This window comes from Petromyzon marinus, unplaced genomic scaffold (assembly GCF_048934315.1).
Source record: "Petromyzon marinus isolate PM22_M1 ecotype Great Lakes invasive population unplaced genomic scaffold, UKy_Petmar_22M1.pri1.0 PM_Scaffold_263, whole genome shotgun sequence".
NCBI lineage: Eukaryota > Metazoa > Chordata > Hyperoartia > Petromyzontiformes > Petromyzontidae > Petromyzon > Petromyzon marinus.
Genome location: NW_027423239.1, coordinates 114,180 through 133,951, shown reverse-complemented (window position 1 = coordinate 133,951; position 19,772 = coordinate 114,180). Strand labels below are relative to the sequence as shown.

At 55.6% G+C, this 19,772-nt stretch overlaps 1 protein-coding gene across 1 annotated transcript in view; it reads right to left on the bottom strand.

The window, feature by feature from the left end:
* Window positions 1–28: 28 nt before the first annotated feature.
* Window positions 29–19,772, bottom strand: part of LOC142923082 (adhesion G-protein coupled receptor G4-like) — a gene marked incomplete at its 3' end in the record, with an annotated part of 34,362 nt that continues 14,618 nt past the window's right edge. The window contains exons 2-5 of the mRNA XM_076064013.1: window positions 17,831–17,898; window positions 11,139–11,280; window positions 6,681–6,796; window positions 29–294 (exon numbers count right to left, since the gene is read on the bottom strand). Of these exons, the coding sequence (XP_075920128.1) occupies window positions 29–294; window positions 6,681–6,796; window positions 11,139–11,280; window positions 17,831–17,885 (579 nt within the window). The remainder of the gene's footprint in view (window positions 295–6,680; window positions 6,797–11,138; window positions 11,281–17,830; window positions 17,899–19,772) is intronic.

Below are 19,772 nucleotides of genomic sequence, written 5' to 3'. Positions count from 1 at the left end.
ACCACCATCACCCACCATCACCACCCACCATCACCATCATCACCACCATCACCACCATCACCACCACCACCATCACCACCATCACCACCACCACCATCACCACCATCATCATCACCACCATCACCACCACCACCATCACCACCACCATCACCACCACCATCACCACCACCACCATCATCACCACCACCACCATCACCACCATCACCATCACCACCACCATCACCTCCTCCGACGAGCTGGGTCCAGGAGGCGAGGTGAGGTTCAGGAGAAGATTCACCACCTCGTTGACGTTCTCTGAGACACGGGGGGAGAGAGGGAGACACGGGGGGAGAGAGACACGGGGGGAGAGAGACACGGGAGAGAGGGGGGGAGAGAGACACGGGGGAGAGAGACACGGGGGGAGAGAGGACACGGGGGGAGACACGGGGGGAGACACGGGGGAGGGGGGGGAGAGAGAGACACAGTGAGAGAGACACGGGGAGAGAGAGACACGGGGAGAGAGAGACACGGGGGGAGAGAGGACACGGGGGGAGAGAGACACGGGGGAGAGACACGGGGGGAGAGAGACACGGGGGAGAGAGAGAGACACGGGGGGAGAGAGACACGGGGGAGACACGGGGTGAGAGAGACACGGGGAGAGAGAGACACGGGGGGAGACACGGGGGGAGACACGGGGGGGGGAGAGAGAGACACAGTGAGAGAGGACACGGGGGAGAGAGAGAGAGACACGGTGAGAGAGAGAGGACACGGAGAGAGAGAGACACGGGGAGAGAGACGGGGAGAGAGACACGGGGAGAGAGATGGGGAGAGAGACACGGGGGGGGGGGAGAGACACGGGGGGAGAGACACGGGGGGGGGAGAGAGAGACACGGAGAGAGAGAGAGAGACACGGGGAGAGAGACGGGGAGAGAGACACGGGGAGAGAGACGGGGAGAGAGACACGGGGGGAGAGAGACACGGGGGAGAGACACGGGGGGGGGAGAGAGAGACACGGAGAGAGAGAGAGAGACACGGGGAGAGAGACGGGGAGAGGAGACACGGGGAGAGAGACGGGGAGAGAGACACGGGGGGAGAGAGACACGGGGGGAGAGACACGGGGGGGGAGAGAGAGACACGGAGAGAGAGAGAGAGAGACACGGGGAGAGAGACGGGGAGAGAGAGAGACGGGGAGAGAGAGACACGATGAGAGAGAGAGACACGGGGAGAGAGAGAGAGAGACACGGGGAGAGAGACGGGGAGAGAGACACGGGGGGAGAGAGACACGGGGAGAGAGAGAGAGAGACACGGGGAGAGAGAGAGAGAGACACGGGGAGAGAGACGGGGAGAGAGGACACGGGGGGAGAGAGACACGGGGGGAGAGACACGGGGGGGGGAGAGAGAGACACGGAGAGAGAGAGAGGACACGGGGAGAGAGACGGGGAGAGAGAGAGACGGGGAGAGAGAGAGATACGATGAGAGAGAGAGACACGGGGAGAGAGAGAGAGACACGGGGAGAGAGACACGGGGGGAGAGAGACACGGGGAGAGAGAGACACGATGAGAGAGAGAGAGAGAGACACGGGGAGAGAGACGGGGAGAGAGACACGGGGGGAGAGAGAGACACGGAGAGAGAGACACGGTGAGAGAGACACGGGGGGAGAGACACGGGGGGAGAGAGAGACACGGAGAGAGAGACACGGGGAGAGAGAGACACGGGGAGAGAGACACGGTGAGAGAGACACGGGGAGAGAGACACGGGGAGAGAGACGGGGAGAGAGACACACGGGGGGAGAGAGAGACACGGGGAGAGAGAGACACGGGAGAGAGAGACACGGGGAGAGAGAGAGACACGGGGAGAGAGAGACACGGGAGAGAGAGACACGGGGGAGAGAGAGACACGGGGAGAGAGAGACACGGGGAGAGAGAGACACGGGGAGAGAGAGACACGGGGAGAGAGAGACACGGGGAGAGAGAGACACGGGGAGAGAGAGACACGGGGAGAGAGAGACACGGGGAGAGAGAGACACGGGGAGAGAGAGACACGGGGAGAGAGAGACACGGGGAGAGAGAGACACGGGGAGAGAGAGACACGGGGAGAGAGAGACACGGGGAGAGAGAGACACGGGGAGAGAGAGACACGGGGAGAGAGAGACACGGGGAGAGAGGGAGAGAGAGACACGGGGAGAGAGAGACACGGGGAGAGAGAGACACGGGGAGAGAGAGACACGGGGAGAGAGAGACACGGGGAGAGAGAGACACGGGGAGAGAGAGGACACGGGGAGAGAGAGACACGGGGAGAGAGAGACACGGGGAGAGAGAGGACACGGGGGAGAGAGACACGGGGAGAGAGAGACACGGGGAGAGAGAGACACGGGGAGAGAGAGACACGGGGAGAGAGAGACACGGGGAGAGAGAGACACGGGGAGAGAGAGACACGGGGAGAGAGAGACACGGGGAGAGAGGAGACACGGGGAGAGAGAGACACGGGGAGAGAGAGACACGGGGAGAGAGAGACACGGGGAGAGAGAGACACGGGGAGAGAGAGACACGGGGAGAGAGAGACACGGGGAGAGAGAGACACGGGGAGAGAGAGACACGGGGAGAGAAGACACGGGGAGAGAGAGACACGGGGAGAGAGAGAGACACGGGGAGAGAGAGACACGGGGAGAGAGAGGACACGGGGAGAGAGAGACACGGGGAGAGAGAGACACGGGGAGAGAGAGACACGGGGAGAGAGAGACACGGGGAGAGAGAGACACGGGGAGAGAGGAGACACGGGGAGAGAGAGACACGGGGAGAGAGAGACACGGGGAGAGAGAGACACGGGGAGAGAGAGACACGGGGAGAGAGAGACACGGGGAGAGAGAGACACGGGGAGAGAGAGACACGGGGAGAGAGAGACACGGGGAGAGAGAGACACGGGGAGAGAGAGACACGGGGAGAGAGAGACACGGGAGAGAGAGACACGGGGAGAGAGAGACACGGGGAGAGAGAGACACGGGGAGAGAGAGACACGGGGAGAGAGAGACACGGGGAGAGAGAGACACGGGGAGAGAGAGACACGGGGAGAGAGAGACACGGGGAGAGAGAGACACGGGGAGAGAGAGACACGGGGAGAGAGAGACACGGGGGAGAGAGACACGGGAGAGAGAGACACGGGGAGAGAGAGACACGGGGAGAGAGAGACACGGGGAGAGAGAGACACGGGGAGAGAGAGACACGGGGAGAGAGAGACACGGGGGAGAGAGGACACGGGGAGAGAGAGACACGGGGAGAGAGAGACACGGGGAGAGAGAGACACGGGGAGAGAGAGACACGGGGAGAGAGAGACACGGGGAGAGAGGACACGGGGAGAGAGAGACACGGGGAGAGAGAGACACGGGGAGAGAGAGACACGGGGAGAGAGAGACACGGGGAGAGAGAGACACGGGGAGAGAGAGACACGGGGAGAGAGAGACACGGGGAGAGAGAGACACGGGGAGAGAGAGACACGGGGAGAGAGAGACACGGGGAGAGAGAGACACGGGGAGAGAGAGCACGGGGAGAGAGAGACACGGGGAGAGAGAGACACGGGGAGAGAGAGACACGGGGGAGAGAGAGACACGGGGGAGAGAGAGACACGGGGAGAGAGAGACACGGGGAGAGAGAGACACGGGGAGAGAGAGACACGGGGAGAGAGAGAGACACGGGGAGAGAGAGACACGGGGAGAGAGAGACACGGGGAGAGAGAGACACGGGGAGAGAGAGGACACGGGGAGAGAGGAGAGAGGACACGGGGGGAGAGAGACACGGGGAAGAGAGAGGACACGGGGGGAGAGAGAGAGACACGGGGATAGAGAGAGACACGGGGAGAGAGAGGACACGGGGGGAGAGAGACACGGGGAGAGAGAGACACGGGGAGAGAGAGAGACACGGGGAGAGAGAGACACGGGTAGAGAGAGACACGGGGGGAGAGAAGACACGGGGAGAGAGAGACACGGGGGGAGAGAGACACGGGGAGAGATAAGGTGATGTTAGTAATGGCGATGTTGATGTTGATGGTGGTGATGGTGATGTTGATGGTGGTGATGGTGATGTTGATGGTGGTGATGGTGGTGATGATGGTGGTGATGGTGGTGATGATGGTGGTGGTGATGGTGGTGGTGGTGATGGTGGTGGTGATGGTGGTGGTGATGGTGATGGTGGTGGTAATGGTGGTGATGTTGGTGATGGTGATGGTGTTGATGGTGATGACGCTACCTGCGGTGATGATGGTGGTGATGTTGGTGATGGTGATGGTGTTGATGGTAATGACGCTACCTGCGGTGATGGTGATGTTGGTGATGTTGGTGATGGTGATGGTGTTGATGGTGATGACGCTACCTGCGGTGATGGTGATGTTGGTGATGTTGGTGATGGTGTTGATGATGGTGGTGGTGGTGATGACGCTACCTGCGGTGATGGTGATGGTGATGATGGTGGTGATGGTGGTGATGGTGATGGTGTTGATGGTGATGACGCTACCTGCGGTGATAGTGTTGATGATGGTGATGACGCTACCTGCGGTGTTGATGGTGGTGTTGATGGTGATGGTACCTGTGGTGATGGTGATGGTGTTGATGGTGACGATGGTGATGGTGATGTTGATGACGCTACCTGCGGTGATGGTGTTGGTGATGATGGTGATGATGGTGATGATGGTGATGATGATGTTGACGCTACCTGCGGTGATGGTGGTGGTGGTGTTAATGGTGATGGTACCTGCGGTGATGGTGATGGTGTTGATGATGGTGTTGTTGGTGTTGGTGATGGTGGTGATGTTGATGGTGATGACGCTACCTGTGGTGATGGTGATGATGGTGTTGATGGTGTTGATGGTGGTGATGTTGATGTTGGTGACGCTACCTGCGGTGATGGTGATGATGATGATGATGGTGATGATGGTGATGTTGATGTTGATGACGCTACCTGTGGTGATGGTGTTGATGATGGTGTTGATGGTGTTGATGGTGTTGGTGATGGTGATGACGCTACCTGCGGTGATGGTGATGGTGGTGATGGTACCTGTGGTGTTGATGATGGTGTTGATGATGGTGGTGATGGTGTTGATGGTGTTGATGTTGATGGTGTTGATGACGCTACCTGCGGTGATGGTGATGATGGTGATGGTACCTGTGGTGTTGATGATGGTGTTGATGGTGATGTTGATGTTGATGACGTTACCTGCGGTGATGGTGTTGATGGTGATGGTGTTGATGATGGTGTTGATGGTGATGATGGTGTTGGTGATGGTGATGGTGACGTTACCTGCGGTGATGGTGATGGTGTCGATGGTGTTGATGGTGATGTTGATGATGGTGATGTTGATGTTGGTGACGCTACCTGCGGTGATGGTGATGGTGTTGATGATGGTGGTGATGGTGGTGATGGTGATGATGGTGATGGTGATGTTGATGGTGATTACGCTACCTGCGGTGATGGTGGTGGTGATGGTGGTGGTGATGGTGTTGATGATGGTGTTGATGGTGATGGTGATGTTGGTGACGCTACCTGCGGTGATGGTGATGTTGATGGTGATGATGGTGTTGATGGTGTTGGTGATGGTGATGTTGGTGATGATGGTGATGGTGTTGATGGTGATGATGGTAACGCTACCTGCGGTGATGGTGTTGATGGTGATGTTGATGTTGATGACGCTACCTGCGGTGATGGTGATGGTGGTGGTGATGGTGATGATGGTGTTGATGGTGATGTTGATGTTGATGACGCTACCTGCGGTGATGGTGATGGTGGTGGTGATGGTGATGATGGTGATGGTGATGATGGTGATGTTGATGGTGTTGATGACGCTACCTGCGGTGATGGTGGTGGTGGTGTTGATGGTGATGATGGTGATGATGGTGATGGTACCTGTGGTGTTGATGATGGTGATGGTGTTGATGGTGATGTTGATGTTGGTGACGCTACCTGCGGTGATGGTGATGGTGTTGATGATGGTGTTGATGGTGATGGTGATGATGATGGTGGTGATGATGATGATGGTGATGATGGTGGTGATGATGATGATGATGGTGATGATGGTGGTGATGATGGTGGTGATGGTGATGGTGGTGGTGGTGATGGTGTTGATGATGGTGTTGATGATGTTGATGGTGTTGATGATGGTGTTGATGGTGTTGATGGTGATGGTATTGATGACGCTACCTGCGGTGATGGTGATGGTGGTGATGGTGATGATGATGGTGATGTTGATGGTGACGCTACCTGCGGTGATGTTGGTGATGGTGGTGATGGTGATGATGATGGTGATGTTGATGGTGTTGATGGTGATGATGATGGTGATGGTGGTGATGGTGATGATGATGGTGATGTTGATGGTGTTGATGGTGACGCTACCTGCGGTGATGGTGTTGATGATGGTGATGGTGTTGATGATGATGGTGTTGATGGTGATGATGGTGATGGTGTTGATGGTGTTGGTGACGCTACCTGTTGTGATGGTGATGGTGTTGATGATGATGGTGTTGATGGTGATGATGGTGATGGTGTTGATGATGGTGATGGTGTTGATGATGATGGTGTTGATGGTGATGATGGTGATGGTGTTGATGATGATGATGGTGTTGATGATGATGGTGTTGATGGTGATGATGGTGATGGTGTTGATGATGATGGTGTTGATGGTGATGATGGTGATGGTGTTGATGGTGTTGGTGACGCTACCTGTTGTGATGGTGATGTTCTCGAGCACGCTGAAGTCCGGTGACGTCACAAAGCCCTCCCCCACGCACGCCGTGACGTCAGGCACTGTCCACCTCGCTATGCCGTTCGCTCTGAAGCTACGCGGGGGGGGGGTGGGGAACGGTCACGTGGTCACACGGTCACGTGGCCACTCCGTCACGTGGCCACTCCCTCGTGGCCACTCCCACGTGGCCACTCCCTCGTGCCCACGTGGTCACGCGGTCACGTGGTCACGCGGGCACGTGGCCACTCCCACGTGGCGACTCCCTCGTGGCCACTCCCACGTGGCCACTCCCACGTGGCCACTCCCACGTGGCCACTCCCACGTGGCCACACCCACGTGGCCACACCCACGTGGCCACTCCCACGTGGCCACTCCCACGTGGCCACTCTCCCACGTGGCCACACTCCCACGTGGCCCCACTCCCACGTGGCCCCACTCCCACGTGGCCACTCCCACGTGGCCACTCCCACGTGGCCACTCCCACGTGGCCACTCTCCCACGTGGCCACACTCCCACGTGGCCCCACTCCCACGTGGCCCCACTCCCACGTGGCCCCACTCCCACGTGGCCCCACTCCCACGTGGCCCCACTCCCACGTGGCCCCACTCCCACGTGGCCCCACTCCCACGTGGCCCCACTCCCACGTGGCCCCACTCCCACGTGGCCCCACTCCCACGTGGCCCCACTCCCACGTGGCCCCACTCCCACGTGGCCCCACTCCCACGTGGCCCCACTCCCACGTGGCCCCACTCCCACGTGGCCCCACTCCCACGTGGCCCCACTCCCACGTGGCCCCACTCCCACGTGGCCACTCCCACGTGGCCACTCTCCCACGTGGCCACTCTCCCACGTGGCCCCACTCCCACGTGGCCCCACTCCCACGTGGCCCCACTCCCACGTGGCCCCACTCCCACGTGGCCCCACTCCCACGTGGCCCCACTCCCACGTGGCCCCACTCCCACGTGGCCCCACTCCCACGTGGCCCCACTCCCACGTGGCCACTCCCACCGTGGCCACTCCCAACGTGGCCACTCCCAACGTGGCCACTCCCACGTGGCCACTCCCACGTGGGAGTGGCCACGTGGCCACTCCCACCGTGGCCACTCCCAACGTGGCCACTCCCACGTGGCCACTCCCACGTGGCCACTCCCACGTGACCGCGTGCCCGCACGCAGGGCCGCGGAGCCGCGGAGCTCCAGGGCCAGAGCGTTGGGGCCTCCCCGAGGCTGAAGCAAGCGGCGAGGAGGCAAGGCCCCGGCTAGGATAGACCCTGCGACTCCCGCGGCCCGCCCCCCCCCCCCTTGCCACGTGCTGGGGGGGGGCCCCGGAGTCCTTGCGAGGGCCGGTCTGGTGGTGGCGGTCGGCAGGCTGTGCCTGAGCCTGAGGCCGTAGCCGGAGGAATCTTGCGGGGGCCTAGGGCCTCCGGCTGGGATAGCGTGGGTTTGTCTCGGAGTGGCTACGGGCCGAGGAGGCCGCTAGGCCCCTTGCAGTTGAGACCTGAGACCCCCCCCTTGTTCAATAAATATCGCTGTCTCTACTCTGCCGTGTCCTGGGAACGCACTAAAACGTTTAGCAAACTACACATTTAACAAACTACACACAGACACACACACAGACACACACACACAGACAGACACACACGGACACACACAACAACAACAACAACAACCGCCATGCGCCGCTAAGTGGCGGTGACGTCACCACGACGCTTGTGCCAGGCTATGTGCACATTGAGGCTACCAGGTGAAGTGTCGAACGCCCGCGGGCAGGAGGTCACGGGGCAGACCCAGCAGGTGCCACGGGTCGACTGACTGAGATGACTGGCTGATGCACCACCTGTGCCCCCTACTGTGCCAACCTGCTGTGCTTTAGCCACCCGGCGCTCCGCTCGTTGTTGTGAGCGTCGCTCCTCCGCCCTCCGTTGTTGTTGAAGGGCGACTACCTCCAACTGGCCAGTAGCGTCCTTCACGAGCCTCCTCCACAGAGGCCGATCTTGACACCGCTGGTACCAGTCATCGGCAAGTCCACTCAGCTCCACGTCCTCCTGTACCACATCACTCCATCTCTTATCTAGCCCGTGCCGCGTCCGCTTAGCCCCTCAATCCGGCTGAACAAAAGCTGTTTCGGCATGCGGTGGCTGGGCATGCGGGCTACATGACCCAGCCATCACAGCCTTGCCTGCCGGAGGAGCTCACCGATGGGACCTTGCCCAGATCTTTCAAGGATTTGTGAGCTCCTCACACAATCCAGTCTGGTTAAACCCAGGAATGTTTCTAACCGGCGAAGATGTTCCATTAGGGGGGTCCACGTTTCGCAAGCATAGAGAATGGAGGGCAATGACCGTGGCCGAGAAGACTTGAAGCTTAGTGCGGAGCGACAGACCAGGTAGCTTCCACACAGCGTTACGCAACCGATGAAAAGATATTGCCGCTCGACTGATTCGGAGTGAGACCTCTGCTGTTAAACTGGAGCCAGTCATAAGCAACTGCCCCATCACCGATTGGGAGTTGTGGCGGTGGAGTGTCCGATGGTACAAAATACCCAGGCAGGTGCTTAGTTTTGGTGGGGCTTATGGTAAGGCCCCATCTCTTAGTGGCACGCTCCAGTCTCAGCAGCAGCTCCTCCTCTGACTGAGCAGCTATTACAAAATCATCAGCATACATAACGTGGTTGAGCAATAGGGAGCCATCTCTTGACCGCACCCGGGCATCGATCAGCCTCCCATTATATCTGTACCATATGGAGATTCCCCCGGTACAGCTATTGAAGGCTTCACGAACTACGTGGTCAAAATAGATGTTAAATAATGTGGGAGCCAGAGGACATCCCTGTCGCACCCCAAGGTGTACAGGGAATGGCTTTGACTCCCGGCCACGTAGTTTTACCCGGGCCCGCTCACCATCATGAAGGTCCTTAATGATCGTGAGCAGAGGGTCAGGAACTCCAAAAGCACGAAGAACAACCCAGAGCCCAGGCCTACTGATGGTATCATAGGCCTTGACCAGGTCAATAAAGCAGAGATGTAGGTCTTGTTGGAATTCCCTACACCTCTGCTGTAGCAGACGGACAGAAAATATGGCATCTGTGCAGGACCGCCCTTTCCTGAAACCGCATTGGGGCTCCGCAAGCCTCACACACACAGACACAGACACACACACACACAGACACACAGACAGACACACACACAGACAGACACAGACACACACACAGACACACACACAGACACACACACAGACACACACACAGACACACACACACACACAGACACACACACAGACACACACACACACAGCCACAGACACACACACACAGACACACACACACAGACACACACACAGACACACACACACAGACACACACATACAGACACATACAGACACACACACACAGACACACACACAGACACATAAACACACACAGCCACAGACACACACACACAGACACACACACACAGACACACACACACACACAGACACACACACAGACACTGTCACACACACAGACACACACACACACATACACACACAGACGGTTGTTGTAGCGAATGGCGGTTGTTGTTGTTGTTGTTGCTGCTGTTGTTGTTGTTGCTGTTGTTGTTGTCGTCGTTGTTGTTGTTTGTTGGTGTTGTTGTAGTTGTTGTCGTTGTTGTTGTTGTTGCTGTTGTTGTCGTCGTTGTTGTTGTTTGTTGGTGTTGTTGTTGCTGTAGTTGTTGTTGTTGTTGTTGCTGTTGTTGTTATCGTTGTTGTTGTTGTTTGTTGGTGTTGTTGTTGCTGTAGTTGTTGTTGTCGTTGTTGTTGTTGTTGGTGTTGTTTGTTGTTGTTGGTGTTGTTGTTGTTGTTGCTGTTGTTGTTGTTGGTGTTGTTTGTTGTTGTTGTTGTTGCTGTAGTTGTTGTTGTTGCTGCTGTTGTTGTTGGTGTTGTTTGTTGTTGTTGCTGTTGTTGTTGTTTGTTGATGTTGTTGTTGCTGTTGTTGTTGTTGCTGTTGTTGTTGGTGTTGTTTGTTGTTGTTGTTGTTGCTGTAGTTGTTGTTGTTGTTGCTGTTGTTGTTATCGTTGTTGTTGTTTGTTGGTGTTGTTGTTGCTGCTGTTGTTGTTGGTGTTGTTTGTTGTTGTTGGTGTTGTTGTTGTTTGTTGATGTTTGTTGATGTTGTTGTTGTTGTTGCTGTTGTTGTTGTTGTTTGTTGGTGTTGTTGTTGCTGTAGTTGTTGTTGTCGTTGTTGTTGTTGTTGCTGTTGTTGTTATCGTTGTTGTTGTTTGTTGGTGTTGTTGTTGCTGCTGTTGTTGTTGGTGTTGTTTGTTGTTGTTGGTGTTGTTGTTGTTTGTTGATGTTGTTGTTGCTGTTGTTGTTGTTGCTGTTGTTGTTGTTGTTTGTTGGTGTTGTTGTTGCTGTAGTTGTTGTTGTTGTTGCTGTTGTTGTGAGTGTATCCGCAGCGCTCACCAGATCCGCAGGGCATGTCTGTCCGGGTTGAAGACGCACGGCAGAGTTGCTCGCAACCCCACGCCAGTCTCGGGCCACGAGTAGCTACCCTGGGAGCCATGAGTGGTCAGCTCCGGGGGACACGTTGACGTCCGGAGATGGCCTACGTACCACACACACAGAGACACAGAGACACACACAGAGACACACACAGAGACAGAGACACCCACTGAGAGACACACACAGACACACAAACAGAGACACTCACAGAGACACACACAGAGACACACACACAGAGACACACACAGAGACACAGAGACACACACACAGAGACACAGAGACACACAGAGAGACACACACAGAGACACAGACACAGAGACACACACAGAGACACACACACAGAGACACACACACAGAGACACAGACACACACACACAGACACACACAGAGACACACACAGAGACACACACAGAGACACACACACAGAGACACACACAGACACACAGAGACACACACAGAGACACACACACAGAGACACACACAGAGACACACACAGAGACACTCACAGAGACACACAGAGAGACACACACAGAGACACACACAAACAGACACACAGAGACGCACACACAGAGACACACACACAGAGACACACACACAGAGACACACACACAGACACACACACACAGACACACAGAGACAGACACACACACAGACACACACAGAGACACACACAGACACACACAGAGACACACACACAGAGACACACACACAGAGACACACACACAGACACACACAGAGACACACACAGAGACACACACACACAGAGACACACACACAGACACACACACACAGAGACACATACAGAGACACACACAGAGACACACAGAGACACATACAGAGACACACAGACACACACACAGAGACACACAGACAGAGACACACACAGAGACACAGAGACACAGACACAGAGACACACACACAGAGACACACACACAGAGACACACACACAGAGACACACACACAGAGACACACACACAGAGACACAGAGACACAGAGACAGAGACACACACAGACACACACAGAGAGACACAGAGACACATAGAGACACACACACAGAGACACACAGAGACACAGACACACACAGAGACACAGAGACACACACACAGACACAGACACACACACAGAGACACACATACAGAGACACACACAGAGAGACACACAGACACACACAGAGACACACACACAGAGACACACACACAGACACACACAGAGACACACACACAGAGACACACAGAGACACAGACACACACAGAGACACACACAGAGACACACACACACAGAGACACACACAGAGACACACACAGAGACACATACAGAGACACACACAGACACACACACAGACACACACAGAGACACACACACAGACACACACAGAGACACACGCAGACACACACAGACACACACACAGTGTTGAGTCTATGGTGCAGTGCTGAGTCTATGGGGAAGTGTTGAGTCTATGGTGCAGTATTGAGTCTATGGCACAGTGTTGAGTCTATGGTGCAGTGTTGAGTCTATGGTGCAGTGTTGAGTCTATGGTGCAGTGTTGAGTCTATGGTGCAGTGTTGAGTCTATGGGCAGTGTTGAGTCTATGGGCAGTGTTGAGTCTATGGGCAGTGTTGAGTCTATGGTGCAGTGTTGAGTCTATGGTGCAGTGTTGAGTCTATGGTGCAGTGCTGAGTCTATGGTGTAGTGTTGAGTCTATTGTGCAGTGTTGAGTCTATGGTGCAGTGTTGAGTCTATGGTGCAGTGTTAAGTCTATGGGCAGTGTTGAGTCTATGGTGAAGTGTTGAGTCTATGGTGCAATGTTGAGTCTATGGTGCAGTGTTGAGTCTATGGACAGTGTTGAGTCTATGGTGCAGTGTTGAGTCTATGGTGCAGTGTTGAGGCTATGGGCAGTGTTGAGTCTATGGTGCAGTGTTGAGTCTATGGTGCAGTGCTGAGTCTATGGTGCAGTGTTGAGTCTATGGTGCAGTGCTGAGTCTATGGTGCAGTGTTGAGTCTATGGTGCAGTGCTGAGTCTATGGTGCAGTGTTGAGTCTATGGGCAGTGTTGAGTCTATGGGTCTCAGTGTTGAGTCTATGGTGCAGTGTTGAGTCTCTGGTGCAGTGTTGAGTCTATGAGCAGCGTTGAGTCTATGGTGCAGTGCTGAGTCTATGGTGCAGTGCTGAGTCTATGGTGCAGTGTTGAGTCTATGGTGCAGTGTTGAGTCTATGGGGCAGTGTTGAGTCTACGGGCAGTGTTGAGTCTATGGTGAAGTGTTGAGTCTATGGTGCAGTGTTGAGTCTATGGTGCAGTGTTGAGTCTATGGGCAGTGTTGAGTCTATGGTGCAGGGTTGAGTCTATGGTGCAGTGTTGAGTCTATGGTGCAGTGTTGAGTCTATGGGGCAGTGTTGAGTCTATGGTGCAGTGTTGAGTCTATGGTGCAGTGTTGAGTCTATGGTGCAGTGTTGAGTCTATGGTGCAGTGTTGAGTCTATGGTGCAGTGTTGAGTCTATGGTGCAGTGTTGAGTCTATGGGCAGTGTTGAGTCTATGGTGCAGTGTTGAGTCTATGGTGCAGTGCTGAGTCTATGGGCAGTGTTGAGTCTATGGTGTAGTGTTGAGTCTATGGTGCAGTGTTGAGTCTATAGGCAGTGTTGCGTCTATGGGCAGTGTTGAGTCTATGGTGCACTACTACACCGCTACATCAGGTACTTTTGAGGCTGAGTCGACCTAGAGGACGCCCAGAACCGGTTATTTAGATAATCGGTCTGAGTGGTGGTGGCCGTGAGTGGGAATCGAACTCAGGTCGCCGGGTTCGTAGCGCAGAGAAGCGCTAACCACTACACCCACCACTCCCCACTATCACCACCACCACCACCATCATCACTACCACCATGATCATCACTACCACCACCATCAAAACCATCACCACTACCACCATCATCATAATCATCACGATCACCACCTCCACCATCACTACCACCACCATCATCACCACTTCCACCATCACTACCATCATCATCATCACCACCACCACAATCACACTACCATCACCACCACCATCACCACCACCACCATCACCACCACAATCACACTACCATCACCATCACCATCATCAACATCACCACCACCATCACCACCACCATCACCTCCACCACCACCATCATCACCACCATCATCACCATCATCATCACCATCACCACCATCATCATCACCACTACCACAATCTCTCTACCATCACCGCCACCATCATCACCATCATCACCTCCACCACCATCATCACCACCACCACCACCATCACCACCATCACCACCACCATCACCACCACCATCATCAACATCACCATCACCTCCACCACCATTATCACCACCACCACCACCATCACCACCATCACCACTAGCATCACCACCACCATCACCACCATTACCACCACCATCACCACCACCATCACCACCACCATCACCACCACCATCACCACCATTACCACCACCATCACCACCACCATCACCACCACCATCACCACCACCATCACCACCATTACCACCACCATCACCATCACCACCACCGTCATCACCACCATCACCACCACATCACCTCCACCACCATCATCACCACCACCATCACCACCACCATCACCACCACCATCATCACCACCACCATCACCACCACCATCACCACCACCATCAAAACCATCACCGCTACCACCATCATCATAATCATCACCATCACCACCTCCACCATCACTACCGCCACCATCATCACCACTTCCACCATCACTACAATCACCTCCACCACCACCACCATCATCATCACTACCATCACCACCACCATCACCTCCACCACTACCATCATCACCACCATCACCACCACCATCACCACCATCATCATCACCACCACCACAATCACACCACCATCACCGCCACCATCATCACCACCATCACCACCACCATCACCTCCACCACCATCATCACCACCACCATCACCACCACCACCACCATCACCACCATCACCACCACCATCACCTCCACCACCATCATCACCACCACCATCACCACCACCACCATTACCACCACCATCACCACCATCACCACCACCATCACCACCATCACCATCACCTCCACCACCATCATCACCACCACCATCACCACCACCACCACCACCATTACCACCACCATCACCACCATCACCACCACCATCATCAACATCACCACCACCATCACCTCCACCACCATTATCACCACCACCATCACCACCACCATCACCACCACCATGACCACCATCACCACTAGCATCACCACCATCATCACCACCATTACCAACACCATCACCACCATCACCACCACCATCACCACCACCATCATCACCACTACCACCACTACCACCATCACACCAGTACCACCATCAAAACCATCACCGCTACCACCACCATCACCACCACCACCACAATCACACTACCATCACCATCACCATCATCAACATCACCACCACCATCATCACCACCATCATCACCATCATCATCACCATCACCACCATCATCATCACCACTACCACAATCTCTCTACCATCACCGCCACCATCATCACCATCATCACCTCCACCACCATCATCACCACCAACACCACCATCACCACCATCACCACCACCATCACCACCACCATCATCAACATCACCATCACCTCCACCACCATTATCACCACCACCACCACCATCACCACCATCACCACTAGCATCACCACCACCATCACCACCATTACCACCACCATCACCACCACCATCACCACCACCATCACCACCACCATCACCACCATTACCACCACCATCACCACCACCATCACCACCACCATCACCACCATTACCACCACCATCACCATCACCACCACCGTCATCACCACCATCACCACCACATCACCTCCACCACCATCATCACCACCACCATCACCACCACCATCACCACCACCATCATCACCACCACCATCACCACCACCATCACCACCACCATCAAAACCATCACCGCTACCACCATCATCATAATCATCACCATCACCACCTCCACCATCACTACCGCCACCATCATCACCACTTCCACCATCACTACAATCACCTCCACCACCACCACCATCATCATCACTACCATCACCACCACCATCACCTCCACCACTACCATCATCACCACCATCACCACCACCATCACCACCATCATCATCACCACCACCACAATCACCACCATCACCACCACCATCACCTCCACCACCATCATCACCACCATCACCACCACCATCACCTCCACCACCATCATCACCACCACCATCACCACCACCACCACCATCACCATCATCACCACCACCATCACCTCCACCACCATCATCACCACCACCATCACCACCACCACCACCATTACCACCACCATCACCACCATCACCACCACCATCACCACCATCACCATCACCTCCACCACCATCATCACCACCACCATCACCACCACCACCACCATTACCACCACCATCACCACCATCACCACCACCATTATCAACATCACCACCACCATCACCTCCACCACCATTATCACCACCACCATCACCACCACCACCACCATGACCACCATCACCACTAGCATCACCACCATCATCACCACCATTACCACCACCATCACCACCATCACCACCACCATCACCACTACCATCATCACCACTACCACCACTACCACCATCACACCAGTACCACCATCAAAACCATCACCGCTACCACCATCATCATAATCATCACGATCACCACCTCCACCATCACTACCATCACCTCCACCACCACCATCATCATCACCACCACCACAATCACACTACCATCACCACCACCATCACCTCCACCACTACCATCATCACCACCATCACCACCATCACCACCACCACCACCATCACCACCATCATCATCACCATCACCATCACCAACCATGACCACCATCACCACTAGCATCACCACCACCACCATCACCACCATCACCACCACCATCATCACCACCGCCACCACCACCACCACCATCACCACCACCATCATCACCACCGCCACCACCACCACCATCACCACCATCACCACCACTACCATCACCACCGCCACCACCACCACCACCACCATCACCTCCACCACCACCATCACCACCATCACCACCACCACCACCATCACCTCCACCACCACCATCACCACCATCACCACCACCACCACCATCACCACCACCACCATCACCACCACCACCACCATCACCACCACCACCATCACCACCACCATCACCACCACCACCGCCACCGCCACCACCACCACCACCGCCACCACCACCACCACCATCACCTCCACCACCACCATCACCACCACCACCACCATCACCACCACCATCACCACCACCACCACCACCACCACCGCCACCATCACCACCACCACCGCCACCGCCACCACCACCACCACCGCCACCACCACCACCACCATCACCTCCACCACCACCATCACCACCACCACCACCATCACCACCACCATCACCACCACCACCACCATCACCACCACCACCATCACCTCCACCGCCACCACCACCGCCACCACCGCCACACGGATCCAGCGCGATTCTGGTCACTCCACGTTCCAGTGGCGGGGCCCTGGATGTCCGCGGTGAGCGTGTGCGAGTCTGGGTTACCTGCGACGGTTCGGAGCAGCACCAAGAACAGCAGCAACCTCCTGCACGCAGTCATCCTGCAAAGACACCTTCACACACAGTGACACACACAGTGACACACACACAGTGACACACACAGTGACACACACACACACAGTGACACACACACAGTGACACACACAGTGACACACACACACAGTGACACACACACAGTGACACACACACAGTGACACACACAGTGACACACACACAGTGACACACACACACAGTGACACACACAGTGACACACACAACAACAACAACAACCGCCATTCGCCACTAAGTGGCGGTGACGTCACCACGACGCTTGTGCCAGGCTATGTGCACCCTGAGGCCACGTGAAGTGTCGAACGCCCGCTGGCAGGAGGTCACGGGGCAGACCCAGGTGCCACGGGTCGACTGACTGAGATGACTGGCTGATGCACCACCTGTGCCCCCTACTGTGCCAACCTGCTGTGCTTTAGCCACCCGGCGCTCCGCTCGCTGTTGTGAGCGTCGCTCCTCCGCCCTCCGTTGTTGTTGGAGGGCGACTGCCTCCAACTGCCCAGTAGCATCCTTCACGAGCCTCCTCCACAGAGGCCGATCTTGACACCGCTGGTACCAGTCATCGGCAAGTCCACTCAGCTCCACGTCCTCCTGTACCACATCACTCCATCTCTTCTCTAGCCCGTGCCGCGCCCGCTTAGCCCCCTCAATCCGGCCAAACAAAAGCTGTTTCGGCATGCGGTGGCTGGGCATGCGGGCTACATGACCCAGCCATCGCAGCCTTGCCTGCCGGAGGAGCTCACCGATGGGACCCTGCCCAGATCTTTCAAGGATTTGTGAGCTCCTCACACAATCCAGTCTGGTTAAACCCAGGATGGATCGTAGGCAGGCCAGCCTAAATGTTTCTAACCGGCGAAGATGTTCCATTAGGGGGGTCCACGTTTCGCAAGCATAGAGAAGGGAGGGAATGACCGTGGCCGAGAAGACCTGAAGCTTAGTGCGGAGCGACAGACCAGGTAGCTTCCACACAGCGTTACGCAACCGATGAAAAGATATTGCCGCTCGACTGATTCGGAGTGAGACCTCTGCTGTTAAACTGGAGCCAGTCATAAGCACACTGCCCAGGTATGGGAAACTCTCCACTCTCTCCACAACTGCCCCATCACCGATTGGGAGTTGTGGGGGTGGAGTGTCCGATGGTACAAAATACCCAGGCAGGTGCTTAGTTTTGGTGGGGCTGATGGTAAGGCCCCACCTCTTAGTGGCATGCTCCAGTCTCAGCAGCAGCGTCTCCAACTCCTCCTCTGACTGAGCAGCTATTACCAAGTCATCAGCATACATAACGTGGTTGAGCAATAGGGAGCCATCCCTTGACCGCACCCGGGCATCGATTAGCCTCCCATTATATCTGTACCATATGGAGATTCCCCCGGTACAGCTATTGAAGGCTTCACGAACTACGTGGTCAAAATAGATGTTAAATAATGTGGGAGCCAAAGGACATCCCTGTCGCACCCCAAGGTGTACAGGGAATGGCTCTGACTCCCGGCCACGTAGTTTTACCCGGGCCCGCTCACCATCATGAAGGTCCTTAATGATCGTGAGCAGAGGGTCAGGTACTCCAAAAGCACGAAGAACGACCCAGAGCCCAGGCCTACTGATGGTATCATAGGCCTTGACCAGGTCAATAAAGCAGAGATGTAGGTCTTGTTGGAATTCCCTACACCTCTGCTGTAGCAGACGGACAGAAAATATGGCATCTGTGCAGGACCGCCCTTTCCTGAAACCGCATTGGGGCTCCGCAAGCCTCTCCTCAGCGTGCCTGGCAAGGCGATGCTGAATAATCCTTGCCAGGACCTTTCCCGGCACACTGAGGAGTGAGATGCCCCTGTAGTTGTTACAGTCTGTGCGGTCCCCCTTCTTAAAAAGGGGGACCACC